At 45.3% G+C, this 25,709-nt stretch overlaps 1 protein-coding gene across 1 annotated transcript in view; it reads left to right on the forward strand.

Moving 5' to 3' along the window:
• The window catches only part of CRB1 (crumbs cell polarity complex component 1), a 214,023-nt gene extending 191,464 nt beyond the window's left edge, over positions 1-22,559 (forward strand). The window contains exon 12 of the mRNA XM_061383685.1: positions 21,795-22,559. Within this exon, the coding sequence (XP_061239669.1) occupies positions 21,795-22,010 (216 nt within the window). The 3' untranslated portion in view covers positions 22,011-22,559. The remainder of the gene's footprint in view (positions 1-21,794) is intronic.
• Positions 22,560-25,709: the final 3,150 nt, after the last annotated feature.

Consider the following 25,709-nt stretch of genomic DNA (forward strand, 5'->3'; position numbering starts at 1 on the left):
ACACTGCATTTGCGGAGCCCTAAGTGATGACTTTCAGCTCCCGGTCACCTCGCGGGCTGAGCTCAGGAGGTGCAGGCTCTGTGTCCTCGTGTGCCATTTATCTTCTGCCTTGGGACAGTAACGGTCAGTGCTTGGCCGGCAGGGGGCGGGCTCCTGCCACGAGCGCCTTTGTACAAAGGCGTTCTGGGATGCAAGGAGCCTGGGAGGCCCTTTGTGAGCATCACACAGGCATGTGCCTTTCCAGAGGGCAAAGCATTTGAGTGGCTCCCTGTTCAAGTAAATTATTGGGGGAGGTCCTGTGTGTTGACTCACGCAGCCCTGTGGGCTGAAGCGGATTTGACAAGAGCACCATCCTTGGTCCAGTTCCGTTTTCAGGATTTGCTCACTGATGTCCTCATCAAACCAGCCCACCCTGAAGGAAATCAACCCTGACTCTTCGTTGGAAGGACTGATGCTGAAGCTGAAGCTCCAATGCTTTAGCCACCTGATGTAAAGAGCCGACTCATTGGAAAAGACCCAGATGCTGGCAGAGATTGAAGGCGGGAGGAGAAGGGAGCGACAGAGGATGAGATGGTTGGATGGCATCACCAACTCCACGGACATAACTTTGAGCAAGCTTCGGGAGTTGGTGATGGACAGGGAAGCCTGGCGTGCTGCAGTCCATGGGTGGCAAAGAGTTGGACGTGACTGAGCGACTGAACTGAACTGTCCACATCCCAGTGGTCCTGGATCGCAGTCACAATGACCAGCTCCTGCTGAGTTCTCCGAGTTCAAAGTGAGGTCCAGGTCAGTCTTGATGCACAGACCAACCAGGCCATGCTCTCTTCCTGAGAAGTAAGCCGAGTGTCACCTGGATAGATCAGGCACTACCCGTCATCTGTCGAGTTCGCTTCTGCATTTGTTTTACAGTGCTATCTAATTTGTCGACTCAGCCAGAAAGAATTTGAGCAAATACAATGTGTTATGAACTTTGAAGTTGACAGAAAAGAAGAAGATGCTATATTCTGTTTGAATACAGCTTTCTAAATATAGAAGAGTATAGATCTTGAAACCACACATTAAGACATTAGTGTGTGATGAATAGGATTCCATAGCCAAGAATATGCTGATTAGAATTTTTGCCACACAAATTCAGAGTATGTTCTTACAAACAAAAGCAGGTAGACTTTATAACATTTGGGCAATGTTGGGCAAGGATGGGCAGTGCTGCCATCCTTGATTTTGTACATGGCGCTGTAGGACAAGCTTCCCAGGTGGCTCAGTGCTGCAGAATCTGCCTGCCAGCACAGGGGATGTAGGAGACTCTGGTTCCATCCGTGAATTGGGAAGATCCCCTGGAGGAGGAAATGGGAACCCACTCCAGTATTCTTGCCTGGAGAATCCCATGGACAGAGGAGCCTGGAGGGCTACAGTCCATGGAGCTGCAAAGAGACATATCTGGACACATTTTGTGTCAGATTTTTATGGGTATGCCATTGCAGTGAGACAGCTTAAGTGCATTTGAGGGACTCTGGGATCACCATCCTCATCAGCTGGCATTTATTGAATACAGGAACTGTAAATCATGCTTATATACTTTATATAGAGAAAAGGATGCAAGCATGTTTTCATGTAAACAATGCTGAGGCCATTTTTTAAAAATCTACAAGAAAATAAGAGCTCCTATGTAATAGTTTTGAAACTTAGTGTCTCAAAAATGTTAGTCACTCAGTCGTGTCCGACTCTTTGCGGCACTGTGGACTGTAGCCCTCCAGGCTCCTCTGCCCATAGGATTCTCCAGGCAAGAATACTGGAGTGGGTCACCATGCCCTTCTCCAGGGGATCTTCCCAACCCAGGGGTTGAACCCACGTCTCCTGCATTGCAGGCAGATTCTTTACCAGCATCTCAAAAGGAGTATGAAAACCACTCTGTCATTCACCCAAACTATGAAGACCTTAAATCCTTTGGCAGTGGGTGAAACGTGAGAGGCCTCCTTCCACTTGCCCCTAAGCATTACCCAGTGTCTTAAAACATCACAGACTCTTTCAGTCAAGCATCCTAAAAACATCACGGACTCCTTCATTCAAGCAGAGGCAGAAGAAATAATATGTTCTGGCAAACTAGGTATAAATGCTTCCAGAAGGCTTAACTCCTTTTACTTGGAAACTAGTAAATGGACGTGCAATTTTTAATTACAAATTTTAAACTTTCCATCAGAGTCAATTGTGCTGATGTTAGTCAAACCTAATCCAGGCATTGATTCAAGAACCTGCTGATGGAGTTAAAAAAAAAAATACATGGAAACTCGTTAACAAGAAGCTCAATTATCTGCATCTCAGCAAATCAGGCCGGAGTGTCACGTTAATCTGCTGAGCTCAGGCAGCCCAGAGCCAGAGGAGATCGCCTCCTCTCCTTTGCTGTTAATATTTACACTTGGAAGCGATACCTGGCTGCGATCTGAGTGCTGCACCTCCAAAGGCAGTTGTTGGCTTGATACCTTGTTTTCTGACACTGCAAAGCGAGGAAACAGCTACCTTCTTAATCATTGCCTGATAACATTGTGTTAAAACCAGAGGGTAGCACAAGGGCTGTTTCATACAAGCAACAACCCTGGGAGATTTTCCTGCGTTGCTTTGTTTCTTGGTAGACATGCTGGGCTGTTAAAAGCATAGGACTGAAAGTTGTGAATTAGGGGTCCCTTTCTTTGTTCTGCTGAATTTTTCAGCATCTATGCAGGCACTGTTTAGAGAGACAGCTTTGCTCCCAGATAGCTGCTGTGTGCCAGGCACCTGCCTAGAACTCACAGAAAAAAACGCTTCCACCCATCAGCCTACTTTTGTCGGAGCTTATTCTGTCGTGCTGGAGAAGGCAATGGCACCCCACTCCAGTACTCTTGCCTGGAAAATCCCATGGACGGAGGAGCCTGGTAGTCTGCAGTCCATGGGGTCACTAAGAGTCAGACACGACTGAGTGTCTTCACTTTCACTTTTCACTTTCATGCATTGGAGAAGGAAATGGCAACCCACTCCAGTGTTCTTGCCTGGAGAATCCCAGGGACTGGGGAGCCTGGTGGGCTGCCGTCTCTGGGGTCGCGCAGAGTCAGACACGACTGGAGAAACTTAGCAGCAGCAGCAGCAGCATTTTGTTGTGCAAAGTCCTAAAAAATTAGAGCAACACCGGTAAACAGAAGCACTGCTGATTATGTAAACACTGTCCATAGCAAGAGATCTGAATATAAAATAACTATTATTACTCATCTCTCAGTGGGTAAATATGTCGAATAAGGGGAACTTGGTTGAAATTCAGGGTAAACTTAGGGTTATATCTACCTAGTGCTCTACCCAGGATGCATCTGTGTATAAGTGAACAAACCCGGATGATTTGGATACCAGATCTGCTGCTTAAGCAATTCATTACTTGGGACAAATTGCTTAAAAGATCTTTTAATTAGGGCAACAATCTCTGTATCCTTAGACAATCATGAAGATTAAACTGAGATGGCATGGCAGAGGCCAGGGACATATTAAATCCTCAGGTTTTAATTACTTTTCCTTTTTTCCCCTGTTCACCACCTTTTAGCTGGAGAAGGAAATGGCACCCCACTCCAGTATTCTTGCTGGAGAATCCCATGGACAGAGGAGCCTGGCCCGCTACAGTCCATAGGGTCGCAAAGAGTCAGATGTGACTGAGGACTGAGCACACACACCCCACCTTTTCGTTCCGAAGTATCAATATTTTACAGCTGATCTCATTGTAGAAAATGGACTGGATATCGAACAGATGAATTGCCTGGGTGGAATGCACAAATAATCAACAACCTGCTTGTCACCTTTATGTTAGAAATAGTAGATTTATTCCAGGTTCCTAAGACCAGGGAAAGAGCCCTACAAAACTGTAGCAAAGAACCATTAATAAAAGAGAACAATGAAACCATTGGGTAGAGGGCCAACCTCTGAGAACCTCTCAGGATGAAAATGCCTCCTAACAGGGAGGCGATTCCTCCCCAGGTCTGCCTCACAGAAGAGCCCTGGGCTGAGGTGAGCCGTGCTGTGACTTTTTCTCGTCTCGGAGTCGTAGTTACTCCTGAAGTCATTAAATCAGAGCAGATGGCTTCCTTTTACACCCTGTGCTGTCAGTGGAATGTAAATGTTTCTCCTCACAGCAACGAGAGTCCCGAGGCTGCGTGTTTAATCTGCGCTCTGCAAGCAGAGTGACCCTGAAAAGAACACGGGTGCGGAGCCAGCCTTTGGAGGGTTGGCAGCCGTCCTCGTAAACAGAACGGGGGAGGATTTCGCAAGCCTGGCGACTAATCACGGCTTGCTTCCTGGGGCTCTTAACAGAGCCACGTCCCTGAGGACAAGTCATCTAAATGGTGGTGGAACAGAAAAGTTATAGACTCAAGGGAAATAGTCTTTACAGGAAGGGAGAGGAGTGTTAGTCTAGGGTCTGGGAAAAAGAAGCAAGGAGACTGAAGAGGCTTAGTTTACAGTCCGAATTCTCAGTTCTCAGTCTCTTTGGGGGTTTAGCAAACAAGATTTCCGTATGTTTCAGATTATTTAAGTTAGTAAGGGGGATATTCTTTGGGCAATTACTCTAAACTTCAGGGCGGGTGGAAATGAATGTAAATAATTAAAATTTCAATATGACATAGAATATGAGACAGTACAGTGATCAGCAAAGACAATACAGAGAAAAGCTTTACACTCTTAGAATATTAACAGCAAATTATTAAACCAGAATGGAATTAAATAAATTAGCTGGGTTATCTTATTTCTTCTTTAAAAGGTCTCTGAACTGGGTAGGCAGCAGAGAACCTGATCTCCATTTTATTAAAACATCACTAGAAATTAGTCAGTGGCCACAGGAGGGGAGGGCGTGACCTGTCCTTTGAGCCCTCTGTAGGGAAGGCAGAGAGCTTCTCAGGCAAGGGTCTCCTCGATCGTTCTTTCAAAAGGTGGCGCAGGCTGGCCGAACACCATAATTACTGTGTCCAGACACTTTGCTGCTGTTGTTCAGTTGCTCAGTCGTGTCCACCCCTTTGTGACCCCATGGACTGCAGCACGCCAGGCTTCCCTGTCCTTCACCATCTCCTGAAGTTTGCTCAAACTCATGTCCATTGAGTCGGTGATGCTATCTAACCACCTTGTCCTCTGCCACCCCCTTTTCCTCCTGCTTTCAATCTTGCCCAGCATCAGGGTCTTTTCCAATGAGTTGGCTCTTTGCATCAGGTGTCCAGACACTTAGAGCTTCAAAAATGTAAAGTAACCATCACAGCTAGAGTCTGATCTCATTTTATACTGGGCTCTTAAATTCTATACTATATTAGTACGTAGAGATAGGGTGCTGTAGTTCAGCACGGTTTTAGTTATTGTTTAGTTGCTCACTCATGTCTGACTGTGACCTCATGGACTATAGTCCGCCAGATTCCTCTGTCCATGGTATTCCCCAGGCAATGATACTAGAGTGGGTTGCCATGCCCTACTCCAGGGGATCTTCCCAACTCAGGGATCAAACTTGGGTCTCTTGCATTGACAGGTCGATTCTTTACCACTGAGCCACCGAGGAAGCCAGGGTTTTTAGACTAAGAGTTAAATGCTATTAGACTTTATTTTTGTCTCTCCAAGAAGGAAAACTGTCCATGCCTCAATACTAATGTAAACAGATCATTATCCCCAGATAGGAGAATCTGATGGACTGAGGAGCCTGGTGGGCTACAGTCCATGGGGTTGCTAAGAGTCAGACATGACTGAGCAACTTCACTTTCACTTTTCACTTTCATGCATTGGAGAAGGAAATGGCAACCCACTCCAGTGTTCTTGCCTGGAGAATCCCAGGGACGGGGGAGCCTGATGGGCTGCCGTCTATGGGGTCGCACAGAGTTGGACACGACTGAAGCAACTTAGCAGCAGCAGCAGGTAGACTATTAGCAACATCAGACATAAGATTCTTGTGTTCATGTTTGTGTTTTAATTGTGCCAACAGTAAAACCTATAGAACTTTACCAAAAGGCTTATTTGGAATCTGAATGCTTGACTTCTGAAAGAACTCTGTGTTCTGAAACTAAATACTACTTGAACCAGCCTTCCCAATATGAAGATTTCTATCTTTGCTGGTGGTAAGACACCCTGGTGTTTTGTTTTTTTTTTTTTAAATATAATCGAATTTATTTTATTTTTTGTTGTTGTTTTTTTTTTTATTTTATTTTATTTTTAAACTTTACATAATTGTATTAGTTTTGCCAAATATCAAAATGAATCCATCACAGGTATACATGTGCTCCCCATCCTGAACCCTCCTCCCTCCTCCCTCCCCATACCCTCCCTCTGGGTCGTCCCAGTGCACTAGCCCCAAGCATCCAGTATCATGCATTGAACCTGGACTGGCATCTCGTTTCATACATGGTATTTTACATGTTTCAATGCCATTCTCCCAAATCTTCCCACCCTCTCCCTCTCCCACAGAGTCCATAAGACTGTTCCATACATCAGCGTCACTTTTGCTGTCTCGTACACAGGGTTATTGTTATCATCTTTCTAAATCCATATATATGCATTAGTATACTGTATTGGTGTTTTTCCTTCTGGCTTACTTCACTCTGTATAATAGGCTCCAGTTTCATCCACCTCATTAGAACTGATTCAAATGTATTCTTTTTAATGGCTGAGTAATACTCCATTGTGTATATGTACCACAGCTTTCTTATCCATTCGTCTGCTGATGGACATCTAGGTTGTTTCCATGTCCTGGCTATTATAAACAGTGCTGCGATGAACATTGGGGTACACGTGTCTCTTTCCCTTCTGGTTTCCTCGGTGTGTATGCCCAGCAGTGGGATTGCTGGATCATAAGGCAGTTCTATTTCCAGTTTTTTAAGGAATCTCCACACTGTTCTCCATAGTGGCTGTACTAGTTTGCATTCCCACCAACAGTGTAAGAGGGTTCCCTTTCCTCCACACCCTCTCCAACATTTATTATTTGTAGACTTTTGGATCACAGCCATTCTGACTGGTGTGAAATGGTACCTCATAGTGGTCTTGATTTGCATTTCTCTGATAATGAGTGATGTCGAGCATCTTTTCATGTGTTTGTTAGCCATCTGTATGTCTTCTTTGGAGAAATGTCTATTTAGTTCTTTGGCCCATTTTTTGATTGGGTCATTTATTTTTCTGGAGTTGAGCTGGAGGAGTTGCTTGTATATTTTTGAGATTAGTTGTTTGTCAGTTGCTTCATTTGCTATTATTTTCTCCCATTCTGAAGGCTGTCTTTTCACCTTGCTGATAGTTTCCTTTAATGTGCAGAAGCTTTTAAGGTTAATTAGGTCCCATTTGTTTATTTTTGCTTTTATTTCTGATATTCTGGGAGGTGGGTCATAGAGGATCCTGCTGTGATGTATGTCAGAGAGTGTTTTGCCTATGTTCTCCTCTAGGAGTTTTATAGTTTCTGGTCTTATGTTTAGATCTTTAATCCATTTTGAGTTTATTTTTGTGTATAGTGTTAGAAAGTGTTCTAGTTTCATTCTTTTACAAGTGGTTGACCAGTTTTCCCAGCACCACTTGTTAAAGAGATTGTCTTTAATCCATTGTATATTCTTGCCTCCTTTGTCAAAGATAAGGTGTCCATATGTGCGTGGATTTATCTCTGGGCTTTCTATTTTGTTCCATTGATCTATATTTCTGTCTTTGTGCCAGTACCATACTGTCTTGATAACTGTGGCTTTGTAGTAGAGCCTGAAGTCAGGTAGGTTGATTCCTCCAGTTCCATTCTTCTTTCTCAAGATCGCTTTGGCTATTCGAGGTTTTTTGTATTTCCATACAAATTGTGAAATTATTTGTTCTAGCTCTGTGAAGAATACTGTTGGTAGCTTGATAGGGATTGCATTGAATCTATAGATTGCTTTGGGTAGTATACTCATTTTCACTATATTGATTCTTCCAATCCATGAACATGGTATATTTCTCCATCTATTAGTGTCCTCTTTGATTTCTTTCACCAGTGTTTTATAGTTTTCTATATATAGGTCTTTAGTTTCTTTAGGTAGATATATTCCTAAGTATTTTATTCTTTCCATTACAATGGTGAATGGAATTGTTTCCTTAATTTCTCTTTCTGTTTTCTCATTATTAATGTATAGGAATGCAAGGGATTTCTGTGTGTTGATTTTATATCCTGCAACTTTACTATAGTCATTGATTAGTTCTAGTAATTTTCTGGTGGAGTCTTTAGGGTTTTCTATGTAGAGGATCATGTCATCTGCAAATAGTGAGAGTTTTACTTCTTCTTTTCCAATTTGGATTCCTTTTATTTCTTTTTCTGCTCTGATTGCTGTGGCCAAAACTTCCAAAACTATGTTGAATAGTAATGGTGAAAGTGGGCACCCTTGTCTTGTTCCTGACTTTAGAGGAAATGCTTTCAATTTTTCACCATTGAGGATAATGTTTGCTGTGGGTTTGTCATATATAGCTTTTATTATGTTGAGGTATGTTCCTTCTATTCCTGCTTTCTGGAGAGTTTTTATCATAAATGGGTGTTGAATTTTGTCAAAGGCTTTCTCTGCATCTATTGAGATAATCATATGGTTTTTATTTTTCAATTTGTTAATGTGGTGTATTACATTGATTGATTTGCGGATATTGAAGAATCCTTGCATCCCTGGGATAAAGCCCACTTGGTCATGGTGTATGATCTTTTTAATGTGTTGCTGGATTCTGGTTGCTAGAATTTTGTTAAGGATTTTTGCATCTATGTTCATCAGTGATATTGGCCTGTAGTTTTCTTTTTTTGTGGGATCTTTGTCAGGTTTTGGTATTAGGGTGATGGTGGCCTCATAGAATGAGTTTGGAAGTTTACCTTCCTCTGCAACTTTCCAGAAGAGTTTGAGCAGGATAGGTGTTAGCTCTTCTCTAAATTTTTGGTAGAATTCAGCTGTGAAGCCATCTGGACCTGGGCTTTTGTTTGCTGGAATATTTTTGATTACAGTTTCAATTTCCGTGCTTGTGATGGGTCTGTTAAGATTTTCTATTTCTTCCTGGTTCAGTTTTGGAAAGTTGTACTTTTCTAAGAATTTGTCCATTTCTTCCATGTTGTCCATTTTATTGGCATATAATTGTTGATAGTAGTCTCTTATGATCCTTTGTATTTCTGTGTTGTCTGTTGTGATCTCTCCATTTTCATTTCTAATTTTATTGATTTGATTTTTCTCCCTTTGTTTCTTGATGAGTCTGGCTAATGGTTTGTCAATTTTATTTATCCTTTCAAAGGACCAGCTTTTGGTTTTGTTGATTTTTGCTATGGTCTCCTTTGTTTCTTTTACATTTATTTCTGCTCTAATTTTTAAGATTTCCTTCCTTCTACTAACCCTGGGGTTCTTCATTTCTTCCTTTTCTAGTTGCTTTAGGTGTAGAGTTAGGTTATTTATTTGACTTTTTTCTTGTTTCTTGAGGTTAGTGGTAAGACACCCTGGTGTTTTAAGTGGCAACAAGCTCACAGATTTAAGAATGCTTGCTTCAGATCTGGCCAACCTCAGCATGGCAGGCTTCTTACCTGTTTAGACATAGCAATTCTCAAACAATTTCGAAGGGAGAAGCTATGCCCTGAAAGACTTCTCATTAAAGCACACAATCCAGCTTTCATCTTCTGCGAGGCCAACTCTGAAACTGAAAGTCTGATCAGTTGATGTAAACTGACAGTGACAATAGAAATAGCTACTTCTGAGATTATTTAAGAGAAGGTACAGGACATCCATCCACGAAACACTGGAAGGCAGGGTTTTTATTTCTATGTTTGTTTTTTAAAATAAGAATAGAGTAAATGGCACAATAGATTATATAAACAAGGCCTTCAATGACAAGCTGTCAGAGTTAAAGTGATGTGTTTCACACGGGTGACTTGATGCCACTCTTTATCACCTACACAAGGGGAAGCCAACTAGAGTCTGGTCAATAAAATACAGCCTCCAGGGCTGGGCCCGGGGCACAGCTGACCTCGTGTGGCAGAGCCCAGTGACTTGGCACCCACTTCTGCCGGGACCCCGCAGGCCCTGGCTCCAGTGCCATCTGAGGGAGGTCGGACATTTAAGCTCCATTTGATGAATAAATGCGGATGTGGGTATGTCAGAGGAGGCGTGGCAGTCCGTCTCCGCACTCCATTAATTTATTGCAGGTCTGAGGCATCAGTGGAGCCGGTTATTCCAAAGCTGGGTTTACTGCCATCTCACAACTGTTGAAAATTAAACTCCATGTGCTGCAAGTTAGGGGTTTCCAGGGTATCTCATTATAGAGGCTGCTTTTTTTTTTTTTTTTTTTTTCCGGAGGCTGGAATCTTTGCTGAATTACAGAGGGAGCGATTTGAATGTCGACTTGGACCAAATAGTTTTCTGATAAGTTGGCCATAAATCCTCAGCAAAATAAGCTTGGTGTTCTCAGCATATCTGTTAGCTTTTTGATCATTTTTATGGCTTTCCTTTTGCTGGTCAAATTATCCTTATACGCCCCTAAAGCCCCCCTGACATGGATTAAGCCGACACAAACCAATAGACCTTCATTACTCTAGCAACTGGTTTTGATTTTCGGGCAATAAATATGGTGACATAGACTAGATTACCTCTGGCGAAAAAGAAAGGACATGTGATAAGCCATAAGCATGTAGGGGATTCAGCACTCTCTTTTCCTGCCTAATGTGAGAATGAATCAATAGCAGCTTTTCACCAACTGAGGAAAGTTGGTAAGAAGGACATAATCTGAGTGAGGAAAGGGCCAAGGTATAGCTTTTAGATAGCATCACCGACTCCATGGACATGTACCTGAGCAAACTCTGCGAGATAGTGGAGGACAGGGAAGCCTGGTATGCTGCGGTCCATGGGGTCGTAAAGAGTCAAACATGACTTAGAACAACAACAACAGCTTTCAGGTCAAGAAGGATGGTGCCAGGAGATGGTGAGAAAGACCATGAACGCCTACCATGTGCCTGGCACCGTGTTAGGTTCCGGCAGGGGGTGGTTAAGGCCAATTCCGTGATGAAACTGGGTGTGTGATGTGATCCATTAATGTCTCAGTGTCTGGCAGGGGAGATAAAACCATTGACGGGAACAAGATTTACTGGGCAGTAAAATTATAGCAGAGAGAGAAATCACAAGACCTGAAGTAGCAGAGGAACAAACAGTGAAAGAAGCAAGATCTGGAAACTGGGGGTTTAGGGGAATTACTTTCACCATAACCAGGAGCTGACTGTGGCTCAGACCATGAACTCCTTATTGCCAAATTCAGACTTAAATTGAAGAAAGTAGGCAAAACCAATAGACCATTCAGGTATGACCTAAATCAAATCCCTTATGATTATACAGTGGAAGTGAGAAATAGATTTAAGGGCCTAGATCAGATAGATAGAGTGCCTGATGAACTATGGAATGAGGTTTGTGACATTGTACAGGAGACAGGGATCAAGACCATCCCCATGGAAAAGAAATGCAAAAAAGCAAAATGGCTGTCTGGGGAGGCCTTACAAATAGCTGTGAAAAGAAGAGAAGCAAAAAGCAAAGGAGAAAAGGAACGATATAAACATCTGAATGCAGAGTTCCAAAGAATAGCAAGAAGAGATAAGAAAGCCTTCTTCAGCGATCAATGCAAAGAAATAGAGGAAAACAACAGAATGGGAAGAACTAGAGATCTCTTTAAGAAAATCAGAGATACCAAAGGAACATTTCATGCAAAGATGGGCTCGATAAAGGACAGAAATGGTATGGACCTAACAGAAGCAGAAGATATTAAGAAGAGATGGCAAGAATACACAGAAGAACTGTACAAAAAAGATCTTCACAACCCAGATAATCACGCTGGTGTGATCACTGACCTAGAGCCAGACATCCTGGAATGTGAAGTCAAGTGGGCCTTAGAAAGCATCACTATGAACAAAGCTAGTAGAGGTGATGGAATTCCAGTTGAGCTATTCCAAATCCTGAAAGATGATGCTGTGAAAGTGCTGCCCTCAATGTGCCAGCAAGTTTGGAAAACTCAGCAGTGGCCACAGGACTGGAAAAGGTCAGTTTTCATTCCAATCCCAAAGAAAGGCAATGCCAAGGACTGCTCAAACTACCGCACAATTGCACTCATCTCACACGCTAGTAAAGTAATGCTCAAAATTCTCCAAGCCAGGCTTCAGCAATATGTGAACCGTGAACTTCCTGATGTTCAAACTGGTTTTAGAAAAGGCAGAGGAACCAGAGATCAAATTGCCAACATCCGCTGGATCATGGAAAAAGCAAGAGAATTCCAGAAAAACATCTATTTCTGCTTTATTGACTATGCCAAAGCCTTTGTGTGGATCACAATAAACTGTGGAAAATTCTGAAAGAGATGGGAATACCAGACCACCTGATCTGCCTCTTGAGAAATTTGTATGCAGGTCAGGAAGCAACAGTTAGAACTGGACATGGAACAACAGACTGGTTCCAAATAGGAAAAGGAGTATGTCAAGGCTGTATATTGTCACCCTGTTTATTTAACTTATATGCAGAGTACATTATGAGAAATGCTGGACTGGAAGAAATACAAGCTGGAATCAAGATTGCTGGGAGAAATATCAATAACCTCAGATATGCAGATGACACCACCCTTATGGCAGAAAGTGAAGAGGAACTAAAAAGCCTCTTGACGAAGGCAAAAGTGGAGAGTGAATAAGTTGGCTTAAAGCTCAACATTCAGAAAACAAAGATCATGGCATCCGGTCCCATCACTTCATGGGAAATAGATGGGGAAACAGTGGAAACAGTGTCAGACTTTATTTTTCTGGGCTCCAAAATAACTACAGATGGTGACTGCAGCCATGAAATTAAAAGACGCTTATTCCTTGGAAGGAAAGTTATGACCAACCTAGATAGCATATTCAAAAGCAGAGACATTACTTTGCCAACAAAGGTTCGTCTAGTCAAGGCTATGGTTTTTCCTGTGGTTATGTGTGGATGTGAGAGTTGGACTGTGAAGAAGGCTGAGCACCAAAGAATTGATGCTTTTGAAGTGTGGTGCTGGAGAAGACTCTTGAGAGTCCCTTGGACTGCAAGGAGATCCAACCAGTCCATTCTGAAGGAGATCAGCCCTGGGATTTCTTTGGAAGGAATGATGCTAAAGCTGAAACTTTGGCCACCTCATGCGAAGAGTTGACTCATTGGCAAAGACTCTGATGCTGGGAGGGATTGGGGGCAGGAGGAGAAGGGGACGACAGAGGATGAGAAGGCTGGATGGCATCACTGACTCGATGGATGTGAGTTTGAGTGAACTCTGGGAGTTGGTAATGGACAGGGAGGCCTGGCGTGCTGCGATTCATGGGGTCACAAAGAGTCAGACACAACTGAGCGACTTATCTGATCTGATCTGAACCATCATTTTTTAAAACATTACTTTTCCATGATTTGGGGGGGTGGGAAATGAAAGTTAAAGAAAATCAGAAAAAAAAATAATAATGCAGTGAACACATGCATGCCCTTCACCCAGTTACAGCAACTTTTTTAGTATTTTGTTCCCTTTCTTACCTCTGGATACGTATGTTTTTGCCCCTTCTTTAGAATGTAGGGTGCAGAAGTTATAACATTTTGCTTGCATGCTAAGTCATTTCAGTCATGTCCAACTCTTTGTGACCCTATGTTTGCCACTAAATATTTCAGCAAATGTCTCCAAAGAAATAGGACTTCCTTCTGCTGCAATCCACAGGGTCTCTAAGAGTCCGACACGACTGAGCGACTTCACTTTCACTTTTCACTTTTCACTTTACTGCATTGGAGAAGGAAATGACAACCCACTCCAGTGTTCTTGCCTGGAGAATCCCAGGGACAGGGGAGCCTGGTGGGCTGCCGTCTATGAGGTCGCACAGAGTCGGACACGACGGAAGCGACTTAGCAGCAGCAGCAACAGCTGGAACTGCATGCTAATGTGAGTGCTCTGTCGCTCAGTCGTGTCTGACTCTTTGCGACCCCATGGGATGTAGCCCGCCAGGCTCCTCAGTCCATGGAACTTTTTAGGCAAAAACACTGGAGTGGGTTGCCATTTCTTCCTCCAGCGTATCTTCCTGACACAGGGGTTGAACCCGAATCTCTTGAGTCTCCTGCATTGGCAGGTGGATTCTTTACCACTGCGCCATCTGAGAAGCCCATATACTAGTAAGTGTTCATGAAATTGACCATCTCATATACTACCCATGTTCAGATTTCTCTAATTGGCCCCAGTTGTCCTTTAGATTTATTTATTTACTTTGATTCAGGATACAGTCCATTGCATTTAGATGTTAGTTGTCATTTTAGTATCAATTAATCTCAAAAGTCCCCAGGCCCTTTTAACTTGTTTGCTGGATATTCTCTTGCTTTTGAAATGCTGTGTAAAATCAACTGGCATACTTATCAGTCACCTTCTAAAAATCTATACACCATAGCAAAAAAGAAAGGGTAGAAAGAAATTTAAGTCCTTCTGGGTCCTACAAAACCCTGGTCAGTAGAGGACTCCTGGCATGCGAGTCTGATGCCATTCTGATAAGAGGTGTAGGTCAGGCGTGCTGGGAAAAAACCCACAGAGAATATATAGAAATTGCTCTTGAGATTCTGGCTTCCGCTTCGCTGAGGGAGGGGAGAGAAGCTTCCTGGAGCAGACTCGGGTTGGGTTCCACACCCAGGCTGGGTGACATCTTCCTGCCACGTGACTGCTGCTTCTCTCACGCGGGGCTCTACAGAAGCAAGAAGCACGCTCCCCACCAGCCTCCCAGGCAAGCTGGAGAGGCTGCCACCTGCTCCCCCTCTCTCGAAGGATCTCTCTTTCCTTCTGCTTTCAGCGCCTTTCCTTACCTTGCTCTCCTCGCAGCCCCCCTTAAGAAAACTGGGAGATGTCAGGAAGTCCACTTTGTCCCCCTTTTCCCTTTCCTTGGTGCTGGCCTCCACCAGAGCCCCCCTCACGTGAACTGCGGTGATCTGTGTAGCCGCCCCCGCCCAGGACCATCACTCCACGGTCAGCTCTAGCAAGACAGCACCCGCACCTTTGGGTTCTGTGTGTCCAGGACCCAGTGAACTGCCTGAGACGGGGAAAGCGTTCAGTAACCACACAGGATCCAGGACCCAGTGAACTGCCTGAGACGGGGAAAGCGTTCAGTAACCACACAGGATCCAGGACCCAGTGAACTGCCGGAGACGGGGAAAGCGTTCAGTAACCACACAGGATCCAGGACCCAGTGAACTGCCGGAGACGGGGAAAGCGTTCAGTAACCACACAGGATCCAGGACCCAGTGAACTGCCGGAGACGGGGAAAGCGTTCAGTTACCACACAGGAGTGCGTGAATGAGCGCAGGAACAGCTGCGTGCACGCAGGTCCCCACCAGCCGAGCTCCTGGCTGTAAAGAAGTCTTCCCACCACTGGAAAGGATGGAATCGACGCGTGAAATAGAGCCATGAACACTTCAAGTGGGTGAGTCGGGAACAATTGATCGGCCAGTCTGTGCAAAGCCTGCACTTTGCCTGTTGGAAAGTTCCAGAGGAAACGGATTCCTATCCTTGCAGTTCTGAGGGGCGGGGGGCGGGGGTGGGGGGGTGGAAGGGGCCTAACCCTTCATGATCAGGGCAGCACGTTCAAGTGCCTGGGGCAGGTCATGCCGGGCAGGTGGGGTCACAGGTCGTCTCATCGCTGCTGAAGCCCCGGGCTCTGCTGACAGAGACACAGACCCCAGGAGGGGGATCACGAAGGGTCCTCAGGGGCAATGCAGAGGGCAGCCAAGCCCAAGCGTGCTCTGAATAGAGGAGGGGTCTGCAGAAGGGGTCGGGGAGGAGGTTCCTATTCACAAAAGGGCTGGTCAAGAAGGTCACTTTGCTGGAGAGCAAGGTGCTAGTGAGGCCGCAGCTGATGATGACCTTGACCAGGAAATGGAAGCAAATAAAAAAAAAAATAAGAGGTTTATAAAAAACATTTATTTATTTATTTTTGGCTGGGCTGGGTCTTCGCTGTTGCACGTGGGCTTCCTCCAGTTGCAAGGAGCGGAGGCTCCTCTTCCTCGCGGTGTGAGGGTGTCTCATTGCGGTGGCTGCTCTCATCATGGAACACAGACTCCAGAGCACAGCTCAGTAGTTGTGGTGGCTGGGCTTAGTAGCTCCGCCTGATGGGCTCCAGGGACAGGAGAAGCTGGAAGCAGACGAGTTGTTTGTGGTTGATTCTGCAAAAAGGAAGAGTCAGCAAGTGTCTTCATGGCCCCTTCACCCCTTGACCACGTGGTTCCCCATCTGCCCCCTCGGGTCTGCCCGCAGCCCCTCCGAGGTGCGCCTGCCCTTCAGCAGAGTCAGAGAGCAGCCGCCTCATCCTCCGCTGGACGCAGGCTGAGGGTGTCCCCCTGCAGGAATCCTGGGAGGGGAGCTCTGTGTGCTGGGCAAACCCTTATGCCCAGTGGTACTCGCCATGGGGTCCCTGGGGGTACCCAGGCCAGTCCAGGTGCTGGGAGGCAGAAGGGTGGGGCTGCCCCTTGATGGAGCTTCCACACTTGGAGGACAGACACTCCTGACCTGTGTAGGTGTCACGGGGCACGACGTGCCAGGGAGAGATGAGGCTGGCAGCAGTCAACGAGGGTGACCAGCGCAGGCGACAGGAAGCGACGATCCCCACCTACCAGCTAGACGTTTCCTTGCCTACAGCATCTGGTGACCCCTTTCCCCGACCCAAGAAAGGGCTGCGATTATCTGCACACAGCAAGTTTGCAGCAACATCATGAAACCCGAGTTGGGGCCACTGGGATTTGGTTCTTGTATGAGGCGAAGAGAGAGAGAAGTTTTATTCACTAGGCCTTGCGTTCCAAGGAAAACAATTATATCACTGAGACCACCTGCTCAAGGAGAGAGAAATGTGAAAGCAAAGGTCTCCAGACTCCTAGCTGCATCAGTCCTTCTGCAGAAAACCTGGCGTCCTCACCGGAATGAGCCTGTGGGACATCAGGAGGATTCCAGACCCAGTCCTGGATGGACGGGGCGGGGCCTGCCGGCTCCCCACCAAACTCTAGGTGCCGCTGGGCTCACTCAGAGGTTGTGTTCAAGGACCGTTTGCTGAAGGCAGGAATTACTGTGTCCCTTTAGGACGACTGTAGCACCCCTCAGCTCAGCATAAGGATGTGCTGTGCTGTGCTGTGCTTAGACGCTCAGTCGTGTCCGACTCTTTGTGACCCTGTGGACTGTAGCCAGCCAGGCTTCTCTGTCCCTGGGATTCTCCAGACAAGGATACTGGAGTGGGTTGCCGTGCCCTCCTCCAAGGGGATCTTCTCCACCCAGGGACTGAACTTGCATCTCTTCTGTCTCCTGCCTCGGCAGGCATGTTCTTTACCACCAACGCCATCTGGGAAGCCCCCTGTCAGCCGTGAACCCACACCAAACTTCCACAGGAGCTATCCCAGCATCTTCAACAGGGCCTGATGTGGAAGTCACGTCTGAAGTTCCCCAGGGCAGCTCCCCCAGGGCAGTGGTGCCCTGAACCTCCTCATGTAGCTCTGTGTGTCTGTCCCAGGCTGTCAAGAGGCCGCCCCACCCCACCCCATGGAGGTGTGAGGGACTGTAATTACTTGGTGAGAATTGGTTTGAAAGACTATTGATTCCTCAGACAGCCTGTGTGTTTTCTGGGAGAAGCAGTGGATGAAGATGGGGGTGCCAAGGAGAAGATGCCCTTGGGCTTCAGCTCAGGTGCCTCCGAGAGTCCCCTGGAGCCAGTGGCCGGGGGCTGCCTGGAGGGGGTCCCCCCACCGCGTGGCCGCCACCCTCCCCAGTCCTGAGCCTTCTACGAGGTGACTGGAGCCCTGCTGGGTGGTCCACTCCCTGGGGCTGGACACTGCCCAGGCCCCTCTTTCGGCCCCTTGGTCCCCTGTTCCCCCTGCCCTTATAACTGTAAAGTGGACAGTGTATTTGTGGTTGAAAATTGGCCACTGCAGCAATATTCATTTTAAAAACAGAGTTCTGGCACATATTCAATATTACTATGGAAACGGCTGTTTCTAGCAATTCACTGATAAGAGATAGTTCAAGGACCCAGGTCTGTGTGGGAGGGTTTTACAATCCACCAAATAGAAGACCTACTTGTTACAACAGTAATTTACAAGGACTGCACTCTCTCTTCATTTTTTAAAAAAATTTGAACTGTGAGAATTAGATTTCGTTGTTTCACTTTAGATACATAGATGGAAGGTAAATATTATAACTGGCTTTGTAAAAAACATAACATCCTTAAAGTGTTTTTCCCATTAATTAATAACAGTCATAATAGCACCTGATGTATCATTATATACTTGTGTAACACTACACACACACACACACACACATTTCAGAAACTCAGACAAGGAAGCTGGAATATGACCCATAAGCAACTGCACATCTGAATATTTTTACTCTTCATTTTCAACTGTTTCCACATATTTCCACACAACTGACATATAGACTGAATTCTAAGAAGGATTTGGGGAGTTCACTCTCCCCTAGTGTTTCTCAGGAGCCAATTTCTAAGTCCCATCATTTCTACTTTTTTCAACCACAGACGTACTTGAGAAGAACTTGCACCTAGGTGGGTAACCCCAACCTTGGTCCTAGAATTTCCTCGCTTCAGGTCAGAGCTCTACATCCTCACCACCTTTCCTGGAAATAGGAGGTCAAGTCTCTAAAAATGTCCCGTTTTTCCAGCTCCGCCCGCTGTGTTTGTAGTTTTCACAGTTTTCTGTGTTGGCCCTAAATACTGTGCCAGGCGGATTCTGGGGCTGAGGACACAAGGGGTCTTGTTGCTCTTCCTTTCCAGACAAGCCAGTTCATCCTGTGTTTCCAGAGTCAGATGAACTGTCCAGCACTCAGCTAGCCAGGGGGCGGTGGGCCCCACTGGCCAGACGGCTCGGGCCCTGGCCAGCTCCAGGGCAGTGCCCGCCCCCCACCACCCCGGCTCCTAGGCTGGGCACTGCATCCTGACACGGCACCAGAGTGGGAGGCATCTGATGGGTGATCCGGCACCCAGGCAGGACCTGGGTGATCAGCCGGGAAGGTTCAGTCTGGGGAGTGAGAAACGGGTGACCACGGGACTGAGCTCCCTTCTGGGCCTGCCCTCGGAGAAGCTCTGCACACCTGGATGTTTTCTATGCCACGGAGCGAGTCTCAGACACACAGCTGTCGCCCCTGCTTCACAGGCGGGGCGGGCAGACAGCAGAGACGCGCGGAGGATACAGTGGCAAAACCGGATTCAAACCCACTTCTGCTTGTTTAGCGAGCACATTCTGTTTGCAGCCTCCCCTCAGAAGAATCACAGTTAGAATTCCTCTTTGGGAATTGCAGGGAAAAAGCTTCTGATGTTTCCAGTGTGTTTCAGCCTAGCCCCAGGCGAGACGGTTCAAAGGAAGTTTTGGCCGTTTCTCTCAGAACGCCAGCGTGCACCCTTCCTTGGGTCTCATTCAGCCACAACCAGTCAGGGATTCAGAACGAATCTTCTACAGGGGAAAAAAATGAAACACTGATTTATTTTATTCTGCAGATAGGAAGTTCAGCTCGTCACCGTTTAATTTGATCACATATAAAATGTACATTTCATATAAAGATGTACATTTCATACATTTCATAAAGAGGGTGTACATTTCATAAACAGGACGTTAGCATAACAGTACAGGTTGCGGCATAAGCCGTGTAAAAAGTAATTTTACATGAAAGTTTTAGTTAGCTTGGAATCTGTCTTTTCTGAGAAAGGTTATTCAAAAGCTCAGCATTAGAAGCACAACCCACCGAAACAGGCCTGGCCTGGCACTCCCGCTGCTTTCCAGGACGGTCCGCACTTGGCGGCCTTGTCGGTTCCTGTATCCCAGCAGTTTCCATTATCAAAGGATCCATTCCGGGGCTGTGTATTTTAAGCCCAGCTGAAGAATAGCAGAGCTAATAAGGCCTTTCCACCATGGGAATTCAAAAGCAAAGGGCCTCCCAGAGGTGGTTTCAAACCCCGACGCCCTCAGCTCCCCTCCAGAGTTTAGTGAGAATCTTATCTGATTTGGTTAGGCCAGCTGTTTCAGCCCCCGCTTTATCTGGAGCTCGGAATTGCAATCTTAGGTATGTAGGTCGGCTCCCGGGTCGCACCCCGAGGCATCGAGGGAGTTCCCCTTCATCTTTCACAGTGAAGTAAAGTCAGGGAGGGGGCACACCACGCCTTCACTGCGGTTCACGTCCTCATGTGCTGAGCACCTCCTCAGGGAAATATTTGAATGCTCATTTATCCTTCAAAAGGTCATCACAGGCATCCCTCCACTGTTACTCTACCTACACCCCGTGTAGATCATGTATGACGTTACCGTAACACGTGTTTAAGATATGATTATCTGTGTGTGTGTGCGTGTGTGTGTCCTCCATTTGCCCATGTCCACAATCTCAGCTCCAGATATCAAATTTTGGCTTACCTTTGATTTGTATTTCCTAGCTCAGTTCAATGTTTATAGCAGACAGTCAATAAATATTGTTGATTGAAGAAACTAATGAACCACATTTGAACAAGTGAATACAAGACATAGTGAATACAAGACAGTGTTATGAAGAGATACAGTATCATAGGAATATATTGACCGTATAATGATTTAAACCAAAGCACAGTGAAGAACAACAACACACACACACACGCACACACGCACGCACAAAGGGAAGCCAAAGTGTTGCAGATTCCCTAGGATATTAGAGTAACAGAGATTACGTTTATAATAGTAACTCGGTTAGGGAACAGGGGATGGGTCCTAGGGAAAGCTAAACGAGAAGGTGGTCTACTTCTGCTTTGTTGACCCTGACAGAAATATTTCTTTGCAAGCCCGTTAAAAATTCAAATAGCAACTGTGTCTTGTCTTTAATATTTCTGTGCAACCCGATCAGTGTCTTTTACCCAACGACAAAAAGTGCTTGGCAAACACGTTGCGGTCAGCATCAGAGACACCCCTCTGTCCAAGGCCCGCCCTCGAGAGTCCCGGACCCAGCTCCTCCAAGAGGGGCTCTTCCTCCAGTTTCCTGTTTCGTGAGGTCTGGCTCCACACGGAGCACGAGTGTGTTCACAACCGTTCAGTTGTCACATCAAATCCAAATCAAAGTGGTGAGTGTGCAAACCAGAGCCTTGCAGCCCATCCTTTGTCTTGGATCTTTCCCATGAGGCCCAACTGATTTAATTTGCTTCATTTCCTGAGAAAGGCTGTAAAACAACCATTCTTTCAGTGCAGAATCAGAACTTCTTGCACGGGAGTCAAAAGACTGTGAGCAGCCGGATCCTATGGTTGGAAACGATTTTACAATCACACTGTGGGTTGGGCTTCCCAGGTGCTGCAGGGGTAAAGAATCTGCCTGCAATGCAGGAGACCCAGCAGACACAGCTTTGATCCCTGAGTCGGGAAGATCTCCTGGAGGAGGAAATGGCAACGCACTCCAGTCTCCTTGCCTGGGAAATCCCATGGACAGAGGAGTCTGGAGGGCTACCGTCCATGACGTAGCAAAGAGTCAGACAAGACTGAGTGACTGAGCATGCGTGCATGGCTATGTGTGGGTTCATCCTTTGGCCTTGATGTCAGATGAATGATCTCAGTCACTGAGACTAAGACACACGGTAAACTCAGTAGATGTTGTGCCTCACTTCCTGACTCCAGACCTTAACCACTAGAGACATGGTCCCATTCTCATGCTCTGGGAATAAGAAGCCCTGAATGTCCCTCCGTATCTAGTCTTTCTTGGGCACAAGGTGGTACCTGTGCTCTGCTTGACTTTCATTCCAGAATAGTTGCTTGTCCTGGCCATTCTCCTTTGCTCTGTAACTCACGTCACAATTATCTCCATCCTCACAGTTGGCAGATGACTTGCTGTCGGACGTCTTCACCGCCATCGGTTCAGTGACATTAGCCTTGTTGCTGATCCTCTTTCTGGCAGTGGTGGCTTCTGTTCTCGCCTCCAACAAAAGGGCAACCCAGGGCTCCTACAGCCCGAGCCGTCAGGAAAAGGACGGCTCTCGTGTGGAGATGTGGAGCGTGATGGACGCCCCTGCAGCAGAGAGGCTGATCTAGGACCACCCTGCCTCTGGAGGAGGAGACCCGTGCACTGTGAACGAGATGCTTGCCCTGAGTGCCCCTGACGTACCTGGAAACATCAGTTCACGACCAGGACCACGTTGAAACTGAAGGAAGAACTCCCTTGACCACTGTATGGATGTTCATAGTGGTTCAAGTTGAAATCATTGTTTTGTTGTATTATATTAGCCAATCACAGAATGATGTTTCTTGTGCCAATAGTTTCAGCCTCATAATTTAGCAAAAATGCCTGCCAAAGGACGTGTCTTCTGGGAAAAGCTCCAGTGCCTGATGTCTACAATCTTTACTCTTTGCAACCTGGGGACGTGTTTTTAGTTTGCCCGTTCACTGGAAACTGCATCATTTCACACAGAAACTGCAGAAAAAGTAGTTACATTCCTCTTCCTATCAGGTGGTGAAAGGTTTTAGTTTGTACCAATGCAAAGATGCCCATGGTTTGTCCTTCAGCAATGGATTTGAGAAAGTCATGGGAATAACCTGTGGTTAAAAAGCAACCCAACGTCCACAAATAAAAATTGAAATGTGGCTGTTCCTCTTTCTGAGTATTTTTTGCTTATGTGACATTACATGTAACAAAGGTAACCTCCAGGAGCATTTGAAGAACCTTTGAACTAACTTACCTCTAGCATTACATTTAAAGTCCTTGCTCTTTATAAGGTGCTGCTTAAGGTCAAAACACTTCCTGAGACAGAAAAGCAAGATAAAAGGAACACTGGGATTCTCTGACCTAAAAGACCAAGCTCTTTCCTTTCAACTGCTTTTTGATAAATCAATGTCAGATGTGACCTTGTCTGAAGGTGAGAACCTTCAAGTACAGTACACACACTTCAAGGAGCGTAGGTGGTAAGTTTGTGTGCATAGTATAGAAAGATACATTTTAAATAAACTTGAGAATGGATGGGGGAAATGTCAGTGAGAATGAAATTAGGTTAAGTAGTTTTAAAATGGCTATGTGGAACAAAATGGAATATAAATCCACAAGTAAGGTATATAAATACATGAAATAAAAGAATTTAAGAACATTTTAAAAAGGAGCATGCGTGTAAGACTGTCTGTGGGGTATGGAGAGAAAATAGCCTTATATTTATGTATTTTTTTCCTCTGAAGATTTAATTAGAATTTTACATGTTGTGAAATGTAAATATGCTAGAGAGGATGTGGAGAAAAGGGAACTCTCTTGCCCTGTTGGTGGAAATGTAAATTGATACAGACACTATGGAGAACAGTATGGAGATTTCTTTAAAAACTAGGAATAAAACTACCATAATCCCACTACTGGGCACATACCCTGAGGAAACCATAATTGAAAAAGACACATGTACCCCAATGTTCATTGCAGCACTAGCTATGATAGCCAGGACATGGAAGCAACCTAGATGCCCACTGACAGATGAAGGGATAAAGAAGCTGTGATACATATACACAGTGGACTATTACTCAGCCATAAAAAGGAATGAATTTGAGTCAGTTCTAGTGAGGTGGATGGACCTAAAGCCTTACAGATTGAAGTAAGTCAGAAAGAGACAAGTATATATTAATGCACATACACGGAATCTAGAAACATGGTACTGAAGAACCTATCTACAGGGCAGGAATAGAGGCTCAGACATAGAGAACAGACTTACGGACACAACAGGGGAAGGAGAGGGTGGGACAAATTGAGAGAGTAGCATTAAAACACATATGTTACCATATGCAAAACAGACAGCCAGCGGAAAGTTCCTGTATGATGCAAGGAGCTCAACCTGGAGCTCAACCTAGAGGGGTGGAACGGGGTTGCGGGGGGAGGAGGGAGGTTCAAGAGGGAGGAGACATACCTATAATCGATTCATGTTGATGTATGACAGAAACCAATGCAACATTGTAAAGCAATTATCCTCCAATTAAATAAATAAATAAAATCTTTTGTATAATGTTAAAAAAAAATAGCATATAAATACAAATTTTAAATATATGCTTATATATTTGGATATATGCTCAAAAATTGATAACATGACTTCTTATATATGTTTGGTAGCAAGCCATGCTCCCCAGAGGTTCAAGGCCATCACTTCCCTCCCGCTTGAGCTCCATCAACTTTCCCCCTGTGCCAGATCTTCTCCAACAGCACCAAACGTGTTGCCATATTTCTATCATATAGAATTACCCGCTGTGGCCCCATCTCCCTCTAATTACCATCCCATTCCTTAGTACACCTTTCAGCAACACACCCATAAAGGGTTTAATATTCTCTTCCTCTCATTCCTCTCTTCCCATTCCTTTGAAATCAAACTGATCTGGCTTTTCCCTGCCCCACCCCACGGATGAGCTCATATCAGGGCCACCAGTGACCACACTGCCAAATACAACGGCCCATCCTCAGACTTCACTGCCTCTGAAATGACTGTCACTCCTTTCTCGAAACCCTCGCGACCCAGTGGCACAGCTTCCCGTCTTGACTTCCCTCTCGTCCTACCGTTTCAGCCCATCGCTGTCTCTTTGCTGTCTTCCCCTCATCTTCCCGGCTTCCGCTTTGTGTTTTCCGTACCATTTATCCTTCCTGGACAAGTCACATGGTCTCTGAGGACGTGGGACAAGAACTTTGCTCTCTTTTTTATTTCACTGAAAAATCTCTCACCTAGAACAGGCCTGGCGTACAATAAAATCACAACATTTTCTGCATAAGTGAACAAATAATGAATGAGTATTGTCTGTACCTGCCACCAGCAAAATCCCAAAGTGCCCAAGATTTATGTGAGTTGTCATTGGACATCCCAGCTACTAAACTGTCATAGCTCTGTAGCTATTAATGTCTTAATCTTTGGCTTTCCCTCTGTTTTTAATATTGTTTTAAGTGTTTGTCCAAGAAGATGGTGTCTCTGGGTATCTGCGTTTGGAGTTTTCCCGAAGATATTCTCTTTATATTTACATGCCATCAGAGTTACAACTTCTCAACAGAGGCTTATGTGGGAAGGACAGAAAGAGCTCTTGCTTAAAGGAAAAAGTGTAGCTGACTTTAAAGTGCTACAGGCTTCCCTGGTGGCTCAAATGGTAAAGAATCCACCTACAAGGCAGGACACTTAGGTTTAATCCCTGGGTAGGGAAGATCCCCTGGAAAACGGGATGACTGCTCACTCCAGTATTCCTGCCTGGAGAATCCCATGGACAGAGGAGGCTGGCGGGCTGCAGTCCATAGCATCGCAAGGAGTCAGACGCGACAGAGCAACTTTCACTTTCACTTTAAAAAACTACAAACTGAAAAAAATCACAGAGGAGAAGTTGGACAGGTAAGAAGAAAATGGTGACCATTGATGGTAATAGTTCAAGTTTGGAAAAGACGTCTAAGTAATCTGGCTGTTCACTCTCTTCCAGAGCCTAGCTCAGGGCTTTCCATTGGAATATGCTCTCATATATATACATATATGTGAATGCAGGCATGCAGGCAGGAATGAATAAAGAATTCCATGTGGATGCACCAAACACACAGGAAGTCACTTACTGACCAGCCCAGCAGGTCAGATCTGCATCTTTGAACAAGCTGCACATGCAGGGTCTTATGTGAGAATGCGGCCGTGTTAGCCCTGTGGAGTATCTGTACTGAACTCTCTTTAACAAGATATATCCCATCATTTTTTTTGCCTTTTTATGTTTTTAAAAAATTTATTTATTTTTAATTGAAGGATAATTGCTGTATAA

The sequence above is a fragment of the Bos javanicus genome, chromosome 16, assembly GCF_032452875.1.
Source record: "Bos javanicus breed banteng chromosome 16, ARS-OSU_banteng_1.0, whole genome shotgun sequence".
Taxonomy (NCBI): domain Eukaryota; kingdom Metazoa; phylum Chordata; class Mammalia; order Artiodactyla; family Bovidae; genus Bos; species Bos javanicus.